Source organism: Anabrus simplex, chromosome 2, assembly GCF_040414725.1.
Source record: "Anabrus simplex isolate iqAnaSimp1 chromosome 2, ASM4041472v1, whole genome shotgun sequence".
NCBI lineage: Eukaryota > Metazoa > Arthropoda > Insecta > Orthoptera > Tettigoniidae > Anabrus > Anabrus simplex.
The window spans coordinates 1,175,491,097-1,175,511,168 of NC_090266.1; the positions used below are offsets into that span (position 1 = coordinate 1,175,491,097).

General features: G+C 39.6%; 1 protein-coding gene across 1 annotated transcript in view; it reads right to left on the reverse strand.

Annotated features, from left to right (window-relative positions):
- The window catches only part of LOC136864772 (protein RER1), a 149,725-nt gene that overhangs the window by 13,050 nt on the left and 116,603 nt on the right, over positions 1 to 20,072 (reverse strand). Inside the window, exon 5 of the mRNA XM_067142143.2 lies at positions 14,198 to 14,412. Within this exon, the coding sequence (XP_066998244.1) occupies positions 14,198 to 14,412 (215 nt within the window). The remainder of the gene's footprint in view (positions 1 to 14,197; positions 14,413 to 20,072) is intronic.

Genomic DNA, 20,072 nt, shown 5'->3' on the forward strand with positions numbered 1-20,072 from the left:
CACAGGCTTGTGGGTTGGTCGTCTGCAGTATGTCAAGAATGCCGAGAGGGGAAGAAACGACCTTCATGTTTTGAAAGCAGAGAGAGATTTGTTTTATGTCCTATTTGTTTTACGTAATATTTTAACACTGGCCCGTTTTATCCTGACACCCATGTATGTGTTGATTGGGTCCTTTTATATTGTGTGCATAGGTATCTTGGACGCCTTACTTGTCATGGGACTAGGGTTCGTGACCGAGTCAGGTCATTGTAAATTTTGTGGTGATTTTTGTTTGCACCGGGGTTCGACGGCGCGAGGCATTGTAAATTTTTATGGGAATCATTGTTTTGTGTAATTAAGCAGATATCCATCTTTCTAAACTTCGTTACTTACACTATTGTAACATGCTTGTTGCAGCTCACGTGTTTTCGTGAAGGCAGTAAACTGGTAGTCATCGGCTCAGCGTCATTTTACCATCTCATATTGAAATGCTCTTTCATTTGTAAATAATTCAATTTTTTGTAATAAATCCCTATTTGTTAAACTTTGAATGCAGCGGTGTTTTCTGTTAGATATTTAATTTTTAATTTAGCCGAATTCTTACCTGAGTAGGCACATGTCCTAGTGTATTATCTTTATGTTGCCCCGTTATACCCATGTTATCCCTGAGAAGAGCGCTCTCCTGGCTGATTGAAGAGGACTGTGTTCAGGTAAGACTATGTGCACCAGCTCACGTCTGTGAGAGTTTGTTCACTACTGTACTCTGGGTTCGAGACCGGCCTTCGCCTGGACGGAACTTTAAAGTGCAGTAGGGCACAATATATATATTATACCCGTAACACGGTTCTCAATCAAAGTCCCCGATGTATGCGGAGTTATGCTACCCGCCGAACACGCTTCCCCTGTGAACATGTCAGCTGCGAGCAGCGGGGAAGTGAGACGTCACAACTAGGTAACTTGGCCAAGGTTGTATTACGTCAGACGGAATGTTCCATTCTTTTCCATCGCTAATTTCTTTGAAATGGATTAATGATATGAAGATATGAACCACATCACCGTATAGCCTAATTTTTTATAGTCCTAATTCCCAAGTTTCAAGGAGATCAGTTAAAAACTATTGAAGATATCAGTAATTATAATTCCCAGGGGATACTGAATAAACAGGCAGGCATTTCGCTTGTCAAGCCAGTCTATCTTGTGCCACAGTCGAGGCCGGTCGGTCATCTGTTGGTCATTCTACTGCCGTGATGTTGGTTGCCAGTTCGACTCTCCGATGAAAGTTTAAGTTCGCGTACTATTGGACTCTAATTCTGCAATGCATCTACAAGACTTGAAGTATTACAGCATCGTTTGCATGTGGTAATAGAAGTTGTGTATGAGTTGAGTCGTGAACAGTTAAGGTGTTTAACTCTTTACAGGAACAGTGTGATTGGAAATAGTATGATACTACGCTACCAAGTACTTAAATGTAATTTGATGTTTGAATTACAAGAGATGATAGGATTTGAATGACAGTGTTTAAACTTCACAAAGTGATTTAACATTGAATGCTAAAAGTGATAAAACCTTGTCGTTAGTGGAACTTCAAAACTGTACATAATTTTGTATTTAACCCTAACAAGTGATAAACCTGTGCTAATAGCGAGACGTAATTCAGTATTTCAAACTGTACTGGTGATTGAATTTTGTAACAGTGTTACTCTACCAAGGTGTTAGAACATTTCGACAAACTATACGTTTATGTTACAAGCTACTGACACAAGTAGTTGAATTTAACAGTGCTATTGAACTTAAGATTTATTTTCCAAGTGACCGTATTCACGATAGAACATAGCCTTACAACTGTGGTTAAATAAACTGATACAGTTAACATTTCTTGTGTTGAACCCAGGACGGTTCTTGAAAGGACAGTGTTTTCTTTATTTAATCATGAACGGGACTAAATTCATCCCAGAACAAATTCTTTGGTTTCATTTATTTCTAGAATTAATTCGAACTTGAACTGTATAAAGTTTGGAAGTGGAATATTTTATTTTCTACGTTACTATTCAGCCGAAGTTCTCATATTTAACTTTGATAAAATGACATTTATTTTGCGTGGCTGATACAGCACAGATTTAATTCTGAGTTCAATTCAAGCCATCAGCAATAACTGTGTTCATTAGTGAAACCATCACTGTGAAGACAATTGAGTGCAGACCATTACTAACTATTATCTCATTTGTGCAGACCAGTTACTTAGGATCTATTTCATGCCCAGTGCCATGTTACAACCATGACTACGAATGCTCCTAGACCATTCAGACCTCCGATATATTCAAGACCTTCCAGATATTCAAGATCGGCTCGGAAGATGGTGGCACCCTAAGCAGACATTGTGACCCGCAATGTATCAGGGCCAATTCCGCCCCAAGGAGAAGTACTCATTATAACTGCTGTGCTGAGGTGATGTTGAAATCTGACTTTATTTTATGAAAAAACTTTTTTTTAAACAATTAATGTTCCATTATACTTATCTGACTTCCCTCTCCTCTCTAACAATTCAGATAGTGACCGGTCACCCCTGGGCCGAGTCTTGTGTTCAGCTAGCCATCAAAACAAACTTTTACAGTTACAATATATATATTTCTTCAACTTATTTACCTAAAAGAGCACTAAGACCTGTTTTCGTGCAATAACTTGAAAATAATTACCTGACATTGCTTTAGGTAGGAAGTTGAAAGTCTCAAATACACCACTTCCTTCCTACGTTTTGTTTCCTTGGTATGAGTCACAACCTTGTACTGTGTCACCCATTCCAAAGGAAATGGAAGAGACAAGTCTCTTTTAATACTTGGATGTTGAAAGGAATGTAAGACAGAAAAGCATAAAATTCAAAGGAAGCTTGCTAATGCGTGAAAGAAGTTGGTAAACGAGTCTTTTCCAAAGACTGAGGTAGTATTCTGCACGTAGATGCACGTTAATTTGCAAGTATATTTTCTTTTTATTCATCATCATCATCATTTCCCTTTATCCAGCTGTAGCCGGGTAGGGGCAAATATGGTTCCTCTCCACTTTCTTCGGTCTTTCCACCACTCCTCCTCCAACACTGTGTCCCAGTCCAGGTTTCTTTCTATAGTGCTACGTTGGATGGTATCCTTCCATCTCAATCGTGGTCGTCCACGGCCTCTCCTTCCTTGGATTTGCATTTCCATCACCTTTTTTGGCATTCTTTCGTCGCTCATTCGCTTTATGTGCCCAAACCATCTTAGTCGGCTCTTCTCTATTCTATCATTCATTTTTTCCACTCCAATTTCTTCCCAGATTTTCTCATTCCTTATTTTGTCTCTTCTACTCTTCTGTATCATACTCCTCAAGAATTTCATTTCGGCTGCCTGTATTCGACTCTCATCCTTCTTTGTCATTGTCCAAGTTTCTGCTCCGTAAGTTGTTATGGGTACGTAATACATCTTGTACATAGTATCCTTTGCTTCCATTGGCACATCTTTGTCCCATAACATATTTCTTACACTATGATAGAAACAACTTCCAGCTTGAATCCTTTTAATAATCTCAGCATCCAGTCGAGCATTCTCCATTAATTCACTCCCCAGGTATTTAAACGTTTCCACTACTTCCAGGGGCTTGTCTGCAAGTCCAATCTGACCTTTCCCTTCTTTCTCCCCTCTAATCATAACAAGAGTTTTACTCTTTTCTACACTTATTTTCAATCCACATTCTTCAATCTTCCCATTCATCACATTCAACTGTTCTTGAACCTTCCTGTCTTCTGCCCAAATCACAATATCATCTGCAAATAACATCATGTTCATTTCTCTTCCTCCATATGCTGCTTTTGCTGTTCTCATGATGTCATCCATTACTATTGTAAACAGGATTGGTGATAGAACACTTCCCTGTCTCAGCCCACTAGTTATTTTGAACCAACTTGTCCTGCCAACTTGTGTTTGCACGCAACTACAACATTCCTTATACAATGCCATGATCATTTTTATTAATCCCTGTCCAATTCCTTTTTGCACCAGACTGTCCCAAACTTTCGTCCTAGGGACACTGTCATATGCCTTTTCAATATCAATGAATGTCATCACCATATCATTCCCGTACTCCCAATGCTTTTCCATTAGTTGTCTCATAATGAAAATGGGCTCTATTGTTGACCTTCCACTTCTGAAACCAAACTGATTTTTCTGTATCTGCTTCTCAACCCTCAACCTTATTCTACTTTCCAGTATCCTTTCCATTATCTTAGCAACATGGGATATTAGAGTAATTCCCCTGTAGTTCTTCAAAACTTTCTTATCACCTTTCTTGAAAATTGGGATGATTATTCCTTTTTGCCAATCCTCAGGGACCTCCTTATTCTCCCAGACATTCCTGAGAACCCAATATGTCCACTGCAGGCCTACAGCTCCAGCTGCCTTTATCATCTCCACTGAAATTTCATCTATTCCAGCAGTTTTTCCATTCTTCATCTTTCTTACTGCCATTTCAATTTCAATCAGTGTAATTTCTTTATCCATTTCTTCGTCAACTAATTGCCTTTCCTGGTCGTCCATTGAATGACTGTCATCCGTTCTTATGTTCAGCAGCTTCTGAAAATACTCTCTCCATCTACTTCTTATTTCTTCTGGCTTTGTTAAAATTATGCCACCTTCATCCTTCACAAATATGCTGTTTACCTGATCTCTCTTTATTTCTTAAGATACCATAGAGTAATTTCTTGCTGCCCTGCGTATCATCTCTCAATGTCTGTGTGAATAAGGCCCAGCTTTTCCTCTTTTCTTCCTCCACTACTTTCTTGGCCAAATTCTTTGCCTCCACATATTTTCTTCTACTTTCTTCAGTCTTAGATGTTTTCCATGCTTTCCATGCCATTTTCTTTTCCTTCACTTTAATCTTTACCCTATCATTCCACCAGTGTGTTTCTTTGTCTTTCACATTTCCTGATGTTCTACCACACACCTTTTCTGCACATCCAACCAGTGCTTCCTTAAATCTTTTCCATTCCTCTTCAACATTCCCCACCTCTGTCCTGGGTACCAAGGGTATTATTTCCCTTTGAAATTCTCCTTTTCTCCTTCAACTTCCATACTTTAATTCTTTTCTCTCTTCTTAATTGGGGTTTTTCAGTCTTTCCAACTTTCAATTTTCCTATCACAACTCTATGATCTCCACCAAAGGCTTCTTCAGGCATGGCTGTTACATCTACAAGGTTCTTCCGGTGTTCTTTCTCTATGATTATATAATCAATCATGGTCTTTGTCCGTCTGTCTCCCCAGCCATACCTTGTAATCTTCTGACTGTTCTTCTTCCTAAACCAGGTGTTTCCAACAATCATTTGATTCCTCATGCAAAAATCCACCAACAACTCGCCTTCTGGATTTACATTTCCATATCCAAAGGGCCCTACAACATCTTCCTTTCCTTGTCTTTCCATTCCAACTTGTGCATTTAGATCTCCCATCAATAGTACTTCCTTATCTTCTATCTGTCTCTCCACTTCCTCTAAGAAGTCCTCTAGATGTTCATCTATGCAACCAGTTTGTGGGGCATACAACTGAAATAGATCTTTCACGCCATTTTCAAACAGGAGTCTCATCATCATCATCCTATCACTGACGTACTTTGTATATTCCAGATATTCTTGGATTTCTCTTCCAAGTATGATGGCCACTCCATTTTTTGCTTCAGGTCCTCCGCTGTAATACAGCCTGTATCCTTCTCTCAGAGGCATCTCCCCTGTACCCCTCTTCTTGGTCTCGCACACTCCAAGTATGGCTATATCTTTTTCTATCATGAAGTCAACCAGTTCTTCTGTCTTTCCCGTCAGTGTCAGTACATTAACTGTTGCAATTTTGATGTAGTTTGATGCTGGTTGCCCATTTTTCACAGTTTCCCCAGCACCTGAAGAGCTGCGCGTCGCTTTTAGCAGGGGACGCCCTAACCTTTTCCGAGGCACCATATCTGCTTTGTCCATATAGGCTATTGTTACGATGGGCTCGCCACACCCAAAGGCATTTTATACCTACTGCCAGGTTCAAAATTAGGCCGCCCCTAACATGGAGACAGACGCCTTTCGTAGCCGCTCCTCTGGAGTACAGACGCTACGGGTATGCCCCTTCCGCCATCTCCGCTGTACCGAAGTCCTCCTTCTCCGCCATAGATGCCATTGAGGTCTTCACTCGTAACCCTGAGCTGGGACCCATACCAGATGTTACACACCGGGTCAGTGTGCTCTGGGACTCACATAGGCAGGGGCGCCACTCCCTGGGTAGTTTCTGTCTCTGCTAAATATTAACCACGTTATTTACAATCACTTTCTTCCTGAAGCTTTAATATTTGCCCAGTACAGCTGTCCTGCTTGATATCGATGCTGTTGCTTCCTTTCTTCATTCCACATCTTGATTGCTTTAAGCATAAAGTTTTCTTGGAAATTCTGGTGTGCTGTAAGTTTCAGCTTGAGGTCAAGCTCCCGAATATTGTCATGTGTAATACCTACTTCTTGGAAGTCTATCTCGATGAACCAGGCCCTCTTGATTTTCTTTTCCAGAACGTAGGTAAAAATTATGTGTCAATCTCACTGGGCTCATTCGCCCCATATGATCATAAAATGCAATCCTCGCCTGAATCACACCATCACACCAGTTTTTTTCCATGTATGGGTAAGTATAATTATTATCTTCAAATAGTTTGCACGAAAACATAATGTGGTGGTACATTAAACTGTAAAAATGAAATGGCGAATGGCTTTTAGTGCCGGGAGTGTCCGAGGACATGTTCGGCTCGCCAGGCGCAGGTCTTTTGATTTGACACCCGTAAGCGACCTGCGCGCCGTGATGAGGATGAAATGATGATGAAGACAGCACATACACCCAGCCCCCGTGCCACAGAAATTAACCAATGATGGTTAAAATTCCCGATCCTGCTGGGAATCGAACCCGGGACCCTCTGAACCGAAGGCCAGTACACTGACCATTCAGCCAACGAGGCAGACCATTAACCTGTAAAGATGGGAGAGAGAGAAAGCCTCTTTCCATGTTTCCAGAATCTACAATATTCCTCTTTATAATTATGTACATTTTAGCAATAGATGAACCAAACCCCATGGCGTAACAGCCCCGAGGGGCCTCGGGCTACCATGCGACCGCTGCTCAGCCCGAAGGCCTGCAGATTACGAGGTGTCATGGTCAGCACAACAAATCCTCATGGTCATTATTCTTGGCGTTTAGCAATAGATGAACTGCCCCAAAATAAAATACAACTCATTTCAAAGATATTACCATTATATATAATAGCAGTCAAACAAATCACCACTCCAAGCAGGGAAGGAAAGATCCGTACGACCTTAAATTCTCTTTATGCCATTCAAGGCGCAGCCACTGTCAATCAGCAGAACGTAGAGGAGGCACTGAGCTTTGTTTGTCTTTCCAAATGTGTATAACTAATCAGACAACTCAAGATGATGAATGTTTGGATATGGAAAGAAAGACTCCACAGAGGGCTGGATTGGACAAGGAATGGACAAGGCCTGAATGTTTTTATGAAAATATGTTCAGAATGCAATCAGGAAATACACACAAGTAGACACCTGAGATCAAAGGAAAGATTCAACAAGCTTCTACACTGAAATCAATAAATCTGACAGAAAGTTGAAAAGGACCCTTTCCAGTCTGCCCTACAACTTTTTATTTGATAGAGAATATTCAGTCATGATGATTAACATGACTATTAAAAGATGACAGCATGATGAAAAGTTTACTCATCACAAAGACAACAGCAAACTGCACGTTTAAATAAGATATCCAAAGGAGATCAGATTTTGCAAATGGTCACAAAGGAAAGTGACAATGGGCCATGATCGGATTTATCAAGTTGAAGGTTTCCTTAGTGTCTTTCCGGGAGCCTAGCTCCCAACACCACCGCAACATGGAACAGTCAGCATTGGGTCACATATACAAGAGGTCACATCTACATGACGGAATCGACATTTAATATATGTGCGACAGCCATCCAACTAAAACAACAATCCTAGGTACACAGGAAAAATTGTAAAACATAATAGCGATCATGACACCCTGTGGAAATTATTTTCCTGATACATTGCTGACTCGGTATGGTATTGTGAATTAATGATGATGATGCTTGTTGTTTAAAGGAGCCTAACATCGAAGGTCATCGGCCCCATTGTGAATTAATAACATTATGAGTGCTGAAGTGTAAAACCATGTTCTGTAAGATGTTACAATACTATACACCAGGGAAGAGCTGCTGTTCATTAGGAAATTTACGCATGAAGACCTGAAACCTACAACAAAAGTTATAAAGAAGAATTCCGGGAAGGTAAAAATTCCTGATTTGGGTGGACATTGTTGAATTTAAATCCAAAAGAAGACCCTTAAAATGGAATTGGTGAAAGAACTGATAAATAATAATAATAATAATAATAATAATAATAATAATAATAATAATAATAATAATACAGTATAGTCTCGATTATTCGACTTAAACGGGACCTGGAGTACGTCGGATCACCGAAAATGTCGGATAATACGGAATAACTTTGAAAAAGAACTAAAACAAACAGGAAGGCTATACTGTATTATGTATTATGTTTTACGGGACTCTATTTATTGACTTATTAATTCAATTGTACAGTAGATGGAGTACTCTTTTCTTACTACGCCTGTAGCCAGGTGCAGATGTCTTGGCTTGGGCTGCAAGAGTTTTGATATCATCTTGAAATTCAGCCCAGTTTCATCACAATTAAAAATCTGATCACCGGATAATCCTCCAGCAAGACTTATTTCTTGAAATTGTCTTTTAAATTTCACAACCTCATCGGATTTAGCTGACAGTTTTTCTCTACAGATATTAAGCTGCCCAATGCCGTACCGTTTTTTCCACCGATCAAGCCACCCAGCACTGGCAGTAAAATTAGGGTCCCTTTATTAAACTCCTTCTAGATATACACCGCCATTTCTTGCAGAATGGGGCCAGATATTGACAAGCCCTTTTCCTGGTTTTTAGTGAACCAAAGAAATAGTGCTTCACTTACTTTTTCGTACTCACATTTTTCATTGTTTTTTCTAATTTTCAGTGCATGACTTGTTGCTTTGGTAGAGCACCACTTTTCAATTTATTCCTCGTATGTTTCCAGTCTCCCACTGTAACACGTCCAATAGCATAATCTGAAGTCATTTTTTGGAGAGTTTCCCCTTTGTCCAGTCTCTTTAACCCACTCTACTTGTCTTCCACAGAAACAATCACTCGCCATACTCACAGAGGATATGAAAACTATAACATCCGCACCCAACCAATACTACATTGAACAATCCTACCGCATGACTGCCAGTGCTTGTCCCACAGTCGCACCCTCCACACCCCGTGTCCCAGAATTGCATCCACCTAAAGTTAAAATTAAGACTACCAGTGTCGGATAACACGGAGTGTCGGATAAGCGAAGGTCGGTTGAGCGAGACTCTACTGTAATAATAATAATATTTGCTTTATGCCCCACTAACTGCTTTCCTACGGTTTTCGGAGACGCAGAGGTGCCGGAATTTTGTCCTGCAGGAGTTCTTTTACCTGCCAGTAAATCTACTGACATGAGGCTGACGTATTTGAGCAGCTTCAAATATCACCGGAATGAGCCAGGATCGAACCTGCCAAGTTGGGATCAGAAGGCCAGCGCCTCAACTGTCAGAGCCACTCAGCCCGGCAAACTGATTATTCAAATAACCCATAATGTAAGAGATATTTTCCAAATGTAAAATAATACAATTATAGGTGGAGGTATTCCCCAACTGTAGAACTGCAGGAAGAGATTCCTACGACTTGGAACGAGTGTATATGTGCTGTATAGTAATACAATGCGTATACCACGCTTATTAGTAAGAAAAATAGACAACGCTTATACAGGGTTTATCCACTGTATAACTATACAAGTGTTAAACAACTGTATAAAGACTTTTTATTAGTAAGACGGTGAATGGATGCCTGATGGTGATCACGCATTAACACCAACCGGATGGGCACGCACTCCCAACAAAAGCTTTAAGAAATGTGGAATTTCAAATTAAGTGGATGGTAGTGAGGACGACTATTTGTATTTTTTTTTTTTTTTTTGCTAGTGGCTTTACGTCGCACCGACACAGATAGGTCTTATGGCGACGATGGGATAGGAAAGGCCTAGGAGTTGGAAGGAAGCGGCCGGATTAGATCTCAAGATGGCATTATTTCTCTTCAATACTAAGATGACGCCCATAATCACATACGGGATTCAATTAATATGGAATAATCTAACAACTGCAGACCTAGCAGTCATCGAAAGAGTGAACGCAAGCTTCCTCAAACGCACTCTGTGTGTGTCAAAATTCACACAAACGAGGCTGGTATATGAACTGGCAAAGGAGTCTTTCTATATAGAGGATATCAAATCCAAACTATAGGACTTCCATACATGATTGCATCAGAGAAACATATAAAAGAGAGATATGAAAAGAGATCAAGTATTTGGGAAGATTTTTACAGCACTGAAGCCATGACGAACAGAGCTTGGACGATGGCAAACTATGAGCTCAGGCATATGGTAACCCATTACGCAGTCAATGGCCTCCATCATAAAATATGCGTGATCAAGTCATTCCATACGCCAGGTGATAAGTGTAAATGTGAACTTTGCAACAAAACATGTACAAGATACCATCTACTCAGTTGTGCAAAAAGAGTGAAATCTCTCATAGAGTACAGCAAGGAGAACTAACTATTTAAAAACGCACAAATGTGCGCATTTGTTATATTATTATAAATTAAGGTACAGCCCCAGCAGGTGCCTGGTGCGAAAATGGGAAACACAGAAAACCATCTTCAGGGCTGCCGACAGTGGGATTCGAACCCACTATCTCCCGGATGCAAGCTCACAGCCGCGCGCCTCTAACCGCACGGCCAACTAGCCTGGACGACTATTTGTAGAAAGATGCCAGCGACGCGAGTTCCTATGGTGAAACTTCAGATGACGATGGTGAATTGTGAAGGATATGAGTATTGGACCAATTTTATTTATGATTTTTGTGATGATTTTATTAATTGTAAGCCGTTTGAATTTATATTTGTGGTATATCTGACGAAAATTAAATAGGTATGCAAGTTATTTGATTTTTTTTTTTTTCCCCGTATTTTGCCGAGGGTGCGGGTCTTATTCGGTGGCGGATGGTATTCGGGATTATATGGTACACCCTCTTGTTATACGCAAGTTCGCAAAGCCCCACTATTTCAAGGGTGTGAAGAATTCTGTGAAACTATAGATATTCGAAAAATGCTTGGATGACAGGGAATTTGTTCTGTGAATGGTTGCTCTGTTTGGAAAGAAAGATGACATGTAAAGACTGCAATATTCTTATTCTGAATTGATGCGCTGCTCACAACCACGATGGACTGGAACTTAAAAATATCCATCTCCTGTACTTGCCGGCAAACACTACCTGCCACATGCAAACACTAGATCAAGGGATCATTTAATGCATGAAACTTGCATATAGGAAGCAGCTCATTCATTTTTTAGTAAGAAGTATCAAGAAATGTGTCCTACTCTTGTATCAGGAAGTGGAATGTCATGTATGCTATAGGGACTGTAGCTGTGGCTTGGGACACTGTAACACCATCTGTTATAAAGAACTGCTTCCGGAAGTGCAGGTTCTTTGTAAATAATACAGAAGAAACGACCGTGACCGATGCCTTTAACAGGGACTGGACTGATTTATAACAGAATTTGGAGTTGGAAGAAACTTTCAAAGACTTTGTGAACACAGAGAATCAAGTACCAGTAACAGATGGTATCTCTTGTGATGCAACTAACCCATGTGAGCTAACAGAAGTGGAATCGCAAGCAGACAAAACATTGGAAACGGAGTCTCTTCCCACGCGCCCGCCAGCTAAAGACGCAATGACAGCCTCATCGATTCTGGACAACGTATCTCTACCAGCAATACCCCTGAAAATGTTGTGAATGCAATGGATGTACTGGAAGATTTTATTTTGAAAACCTACAGAAATGCACTTAAGCAGCATGTTTGCCTAACGAGGTAAGATGTTGAAATACGTTTTTGTTGGAACTTAATTTCTATGTTGGCTACCATATTAGAATAATTTTATATTGGCCACCCAGTCATACATATTTTTTGTGTTTTCATTTGTTTTCATGTGTTTCGAACATCGAGGTATCGATGGTTTCAAACAAAGTCAAAATAATAGAATATCGTGTGTGCACTGTATCAGGATATAAATATGATTTCACCCTGGATTATAATCAACTTACAAAATTATGCGAGCACTTCATACCATAGATAACTGCAGGATTTATTTTTCTTCGTAAATATCACATTTAAAGCACCACAGACCGGAAATGATTTGGTGGCGCACTTAAACCAATTTCTGGCCTGTCAACCGTGCATAACTCGTCAATTTCAAATGTTTTGCTGCGTCCACATTTTAATACTGCATTCTTTTTGTGACTGTAGACACTGCCTGTGAATTGTTTCCAATTGTCTACTGGAATTTGCTAAATTCGCATATCCTTTCTGCCTATAGCAGCTGATTGACAATAGTTTTGTTGCTTCAGTTTATTGTTTCGTATTTACAAAAAACTAATCAAAATAATGGACAGGTGTGTTCTAAACATTCAGGAAGAGTGGGCCAGTCTATTTAGGTACATAAACTTAAAGACTAATGAACCCTGGACTTCTTTATTATTATGTAAGTTTCTGTACCCTTTACCCATCTTTGTAGCTTCCTCTTATTCTTGTTGTATTCTACACTGAAAAAAATGGGATTTATTATCATTCTTACAATTTCTGCTCTATTCATCTTGAGGATCGGAGGTACCCGGGTTCGAGTCGCGAATACAACACTAACTTACATATTTTTAATATTTCCTTTTGTTATGCAGAAACTTGTTTAATTCAGAAATACGTAATTTGAAGTCCGATTTTTTTTGGTCCCAATCACTTTCAATTATTGAGGTTTTACTGTAAAGGGTCTGTTATTGGAAATTATAAATTTCTTGGTTGCCAGTGTTTCGCCCCAGTGTGCCAAACTGGGCTCATCAGTCGGTAACTAGCAAACTTACCAAGACACATGGCTAGTGCATATAGTTGAGGCCACTGCATTGGCTACTTGGTGCCACAGGCAGTGCCAATGCACTAGAGAGACTTTATCTCTTTTACAAAAACTGATACCTGCTAGACCATCAGATAAGAGATTCACAAGGAAACCGAAATATTTGTCCTAAATGAGATTTGTAATTCCAATTTAAATGGTGTGTTATTGGAAATAATAAATTTTCCAGCTATAACATACCTGTAAAATATACACTGTATTAAACAAAGAATTTTTTTTACATGTTATAGTATTATATATTATATTGAAACTGTGTGTTTGACGATTGGAAAGCTTTTAGTTACATTTAACTAAGTCAACACTAGAAATATGGCCTCCTTCGTAACACACCACGATAAGTAGACGACAGGGTGTGAATTCCAACATGAATAATCTCTAACCAAAGACTATTTTATAAACTAGGTCTGCTTGTGAAATACATGCAGCAAAGACTGCCAATAAGGTGCTGAGAGCTTGCTGAGTCATGGGAATGCAGCGTGGTTTCAGAAGACCCTTGAATATTTGTCAACACACTTCTAATGACTGAGTGTGCAATGAATGGTTTGGAGCTTTCAGCATGGCAGGCAAGTCATAAAACTCGAGCACTCTGGAGCATTAAGATCGGTAAACCAAATTCTTATTAAATCCTGAATACATCATGTTAAACAGAATTTTTCAAGACAGTCAGTACTTAATTTTTTAGTAATCTATAAAAAAAAGTGTAATATTATAGTAACAAAAATATTATTTATTTTCAAATTTGGTTTTCATCATATTTCAGCACTTCTTATGGATAACTGGATGCATATCTTACAATGCTGCATAAACTTCTCAACACCACTGACCATGCTGCTCTGCAGATGTTCTTTATCTGCAAGTGAGAATCTAGAAAAACAGCAAAGTGCTCCTAATTGCACCCAGTGAAAAAGTATCAGCTACAACAATCAACAGGACTATGTTCCACGACTTTCTTTTCATATGTCCTCTAGGAGCAAAGATTTATAGCACTTCATAAAATAACTGGACTGAAATTTTAAATTAATGTTGAATCATAGCGACTTACTTTGATCTGCCGTTTCATTGTGATGCAGAACAGAGTGATGAAATACATGACCAATATGGGCCAGAACACTGGAATGTTGAAGCAATCAAAAAATGTGCACCCCACAGCAATCACAGTTGACTTGGTCACCGAATACCAGAACTTGAATTCCGGCAGACGACGAATGAACGGTCGGAATTCCTCATTTGCTCTAGTTGGTAGCTCAGGGCCTTCATCTGTAAAATTTAAGCAAATGGTAATGCTGCATAATGATGATTTCCTATTTTAAAGAAAACATTTGTAAGATAAGCTAGAAACTGGAAACTAATAATTACCAGCAGATTCACAAATTTAAAGACCAATTTAAGCATTTTCAGAGAATAAAGACAATTAATATAGGGTAGAAAGCAACTGTTGTACAGAACATGACTTAATAGACATTGACAAGATTGAAATGTCGCACATTATGCCCCTCTAGCTCATAACATTAAGCAGGAATTTAGATCAGTTTATCAAATGTTGGCAGTGATGTACCTCGTTAGTGACTTGGAATGTGAGGTGGATGACACTACAAATGCATAGGTGTAAAGTATCTGAATAAATGCTTATCAGGTCCTTTTTGTGTACCTCCATGCATCAAACAGTAAATCACCACCACCATCTTCTTCTTCTTCTTCTTCTTCGTCTACCGCTTTACCCCACACCTGCGGGGTCGCGGGTGCGAACTGTGTCGCACATGTAGGTTTGGCCCAGTCTTACGGCTGGATGCCCTTCCCATTGCCAACCCATTATGGAGGGATATAATCACTATTGTATGTACCTGTGGTAGTTGATAGTGTGGTGTGTTGTCTGAATATGAAGAGGGAAGTATTGGAATAAACGCAAACACCCAGCCCCTGAGCCGGAAGTATCAGATGCGATTAAAATCCCCAAACTAACCAGGAATCGAACGCGGGACTCTCCGAACCAAAAGCCTCAATGTTGACCATTCAGCCAAGGAGTCTGACGCATTGAACCATAAATAAGTACTTAAATGTTACATCAATTGCAGAATGCCTGACAATGCTAGCATGAACAAAATGCCGGTAGGCCGGGACTTTGAGAGGCGAGAACAGAACAGTGATGTATGTCGATATTCTCGGCATGATCCCTCCGTGGGTCTAAGAGAGAGATGAAAATATGGCACAGTCCACAGTAGGGAAATATCTGGACACAATTATTAATTTACGGCAAAGATGCCAGAGTGCTAGTGAAGCTGCTAAGCTGTACACTGAATGATTTCCACAAACAAGGGTTCCATACTGGCATACGATTACGGCAGCTGTACTGAGAACAGCAAACACGGGAAACGCGAATGTGGTAGACCTGCTGTTGTGGAAAAAAGCATAAACAATCGAGTTAATACGTTAATAAAATTTTTATCCTTTGTCCCACATAGAAACAAGTGACAACAATATTTAGCTTATTTTATTCTACGTTTAGTTACGTGGAGTAGAAATTCTTATCTTACCCAGCTAAAATTTTAACGCAGGTTGAACAAAAAAAAAAAAAAAAGAAGTGCTGGTATTTTTTCCAATTCCAATGGAGCGCTCAATTTGAAAATTCATAACTTTAAAAGTATTGTTCTGATAGTTACCAAATGTTAATATGGCTTAAAGTAACTTATTGTTAATCTGTATACCAAGTTTTTATTTCATCTCATGTATGTATGTATGTACAGTCTTCAGCCCTAAGGACGGTTGGATCCTCAACAGCTCTGCCATCAGCTGTCATAGATGGCCTAGGCATCATTGAAGAGGCGTACTAAGGAAATGCGGAGTGAGGTTTCCCGTTGCTTTCCTCACTGAACCAGAGGTTGCCATTAAATATCAGTCTGCCAAGCCCACTGAAATGCATGCACCAACCGACCCTATGAGCAACATTTTCACACCATTCATAGCAGGGACTGGCTGCACAAGGAATGGTATTACTAGCATCGCTCATACCTCAATCACTTTCATATTGTCAAAGCCAAGGATAAGACAGAGATAGATCAATGAGAGTAACAAAATTGCTCTAGCCCATACCAGAAGTATAGTGCACTGTGAACACTAGGTCCTGCCAGCAAGGGCAGATTATTTGTGAAAAAAGGTTGTTGTCAATTCTGTGAAAAATGTTCTCATTACTAGGTGATCACATGATGATATAGATGTTGATTCCCATAGGGAACCTGAAATATTTGTCCCAAATGAGTAAAGTCATAATACCATAGCCGTAAAAAATTTTGCTTGTTATGAAGCTCATGAGAATGTCAGGCTAAAATTAAAACTGCCTTTCGCCTGCATGCAATTGTTTATTTTTTATTGATTTATATTTAAGTGAGTGGTTTTGAGAGAAGAAAGCAGCGTATCCTCCCAGCGCTGTTGCCCAGTAGGCCTAATTTCCATGCCAAGTGAACTCTCACTGTTCTGTATCAGCTTTGAGTCATGTACGGCTACTTCACAATGAATGTGTAGTGTTGTGGGGTGAGAATGTGGATTAAGGGAATAACATGCTAGACGAAAAAGTGGTATTTCCCCCCATCACTCGGAACTTTAAATACAAAACGTTTCAGAATTTCAACACATCCCACCATGACTGATGATATCTTGAAGAGAGGATGCACTTCGAATAAGCTCCATCACCTAGCCCCGAGTGAAGATAAATTTCAATGACCTGGCCAATAATCGAATCCAGGACCCTTGTATCCAAAAACCAACATGCTCACCGTTCAGCTACAGAGTCTGAGAAAGAGTAAAGAATTCTTTTGGCACACACTGTAGGAGCTTAAAGTTTTCCTGCCAGGAAAAGCCAAAGATAAAGGATAAACACGCAACCTTTACATTACTTTCAGAACTGAGCAGTGAAGATTCTCACAGTATCTTTCATTTTGCCTGCGATTCTCGTTCACACAGAAGTGAGATATTTTGAAGAAACAATGACTTCTTCTCTACTTCTAAGGAAAGTAAGTTTCCAAATAATTCTGTTAAGTGCACTGATGAATTAATCACTAACGAAACGAAGAGGTCCTTCTCATAAGACGGAACTTACGGAGAAATACGAGATATACTATGTAATTCTATCGTTGATATATTGAACGCTGGTCCAAGAAAGGTCTTAAACAACTGACATCCACTTATTGTACAGCAAGGAACGCCCAACTGATGTTCAACCCGGCAATGTCGCTAGGGTTTCCCGGCCCAATTGCATTGTTCTTGCCGCTCAGTAAGCTGCTTTCTTCTCACACAACCACTCAAACATATATATCAAAATAAAATCAACAATTGTATGCAGGCAAAAAGCAGTTTTTATTTTAGCCTGTCATACTCATGAGCTTCATAACAAGCCAAATTTTTTTACGGCTTTGATCACCCAGTAATGAGAAAATGTTGTTTCACAAAATTGACAACTTTTTTTCACAAATATCAAATGAAATAAAAACTTGGTATACAGATTAACAGTAAGTTACTTTAAGCCATACTAAAGTTTGGTAATGGTCAGATCAAAACTTTTAATGTTATGAATTTTCGAAATGAGCGCTCCATTGGAATGGAAAAAATACTGGCACTTCTTTTGTTCAACCTAAATTAAAATTTTAACTGGGTACGATAAAAATTTCTACTCCACATAATTAAATGTAGAATAAACTAAATTTTGGTGTGTCTTGTTTCTGTGTGCGACAAAGGATAAACTTTTTATTAACGATTTAACACTGGTGTCTATACTTCTTTCCACGACAGTAGATGTGCATATTAGAACTTGTTGAGGAAGATCCCAGCAGAAGTACTCCTCAAATTGAAGCAATGGTAGAAGTGTTCCACTGGACCACCCTAAAAACACTCGTACCATCTGCAGCATGTTCAGCATCAGTTGGAGAGATATTATGCACCATGTATGGCGATTTAAGAAAGGGTTCTTCATTATCCCACAGACTTTGTGTATCATGGTTTGTCCAAGGAGTGGCATCTTCAATTTACATAACATGCACAAGTTGTCAGCCAGCCCAGCGGTGTAGAGGTAGTGGGTCTGCCTCTTACCTGGAGGCCCCAGATTCGATTCCCAGCCAGGTCAGGGATTTTTACCTGGATCTCAGGACTGGTTTGATGTCCACTCAGCTTACACGATTACAACTGAGGGGCTATCTGTCGGTGACATGGCGGCCCAGAAAGTCAAGGATAATAGCTGAGAGGATTCGTTGTGCTGACCACACAACACCTCACAATCTCCAGGCCTTTGGGTTAAGCTGATTGTTGCGCCATAGGGTTTGGTACAGATGGTCAGAGAACAATCTCCATGTTGTGCGATGTTCCCGTCACAAGATAAGGTTTTCAATTGAATGGATGCACACAAAAAATGGGCTAACCATCGTTTTCTTACCTGAGAGAAAAAGAGACTTCTCACTGATGGAAAAAATACATTTTTGGAGGAGAAAATGAACATCTTTTTTGGCTTTCATCTGAAAGAAGTAGCTTCATATTTAACATTGGCATACAACTTTAACTGTTTTATTGATAATCACAACAGGGGTGGGCCAAATTATGTTCAGATGCAGCCATTTAATCATAAGCCATCGCATTGAAGAAAGGTTCCTCAAATGATAGCCGTCTGTCATCTTGGGGTACGAACCGGAGGACTTGAAATAAGGTACCTTCCTGGAATTTGTCTGGAGGGAATGCGGAAAAACTTGGGGTAAAACCACACTCAGGATAGCTGCTGTCAGCACTGTGATTTGAACCTCGGATTTCCGAATGTCACAGTTCTTAAGTCCACTCAATGAGCGTGAGTAATAACGCTCAGCTTTGGATGTGAATGGAACACAATATACTGGGCCACAACGTGAAAAATAAAACTGTTTATTACCATCTTTCAGCGACAGTATTAACTTTTGCAATATTTACAGTTGTCCAACCAAGCTTTTCTTTTCCCTCGGTTCACCTCTGTAAGTAATGTAAGAATCACCACTAACCCTTTTCCTTTTCTGCTTTTCCCTTTCCCAGTTTCAGAGATCCTTTTTAAGTTTTTTGTAACTTCTAGTGGTAGAACTCTGATTATGGTCACATAAATTATCAACTTCAAAAGCAGAAGCCATCTTTACCTGGTTTGTAAGCAGACAATATGGCCAATAAGAAACAATAAATGTCCATATAACACTTCATAATTTACATTAATTTATTGCACTGAATACTCTTCTCAGGCAATGCATTATTAAAATGAAAATAGTATCTGCATTTCTTATTCCATTTTGGATTAATATCATACCAAAACGGACATGTATCATGGACTATCAAATTCCATAGTGTTTGCTAACCTGCCAACACTGTGTCGCCATCATACGTGAGAACTTTTAGTAACAATCAGTTAGCCCAATTTTGCAATTCTGTCAAGATGATTTAGATATCCCAAGAACTTCACAGCCTTGTATTTAAAAAAAATAGGTAATTCTCTGATGGAAGCCCCTTCAGTAAATGTAGTTATATCATTAACAGTAGGTGGCAGCATCTAACTCCATTTTCACAAATTTGATGGTCAGCCTGTTTTGGCGTGTATCCATTTATCTCCTGCCAGATGTAAGAGGCAACTGAACGGAGGGCTCCTAGAACTCTTAGCTTGGGAGCATGGGTAGATGATCACAGGGCCCTGGCAGAGCCTGGCAACATTTCCACTTGTCCTAGTCTCCCCACTTTCATCTTCCATACCCAACCTTCTCTGGTCAACTCCGGTTCTCTTTTCAGCCCCTAATGCTATTAGGTTTGCGAAGATAAGAAAGTCTTTAAATTTCACATTAATTGTGGCCCTTCCCATTCTGCTGCTAATACCTTCATTCATCTAAGTGCCGGATCTCTTCCATTTTTCCTACGATTACTGTATAATCCCGAAT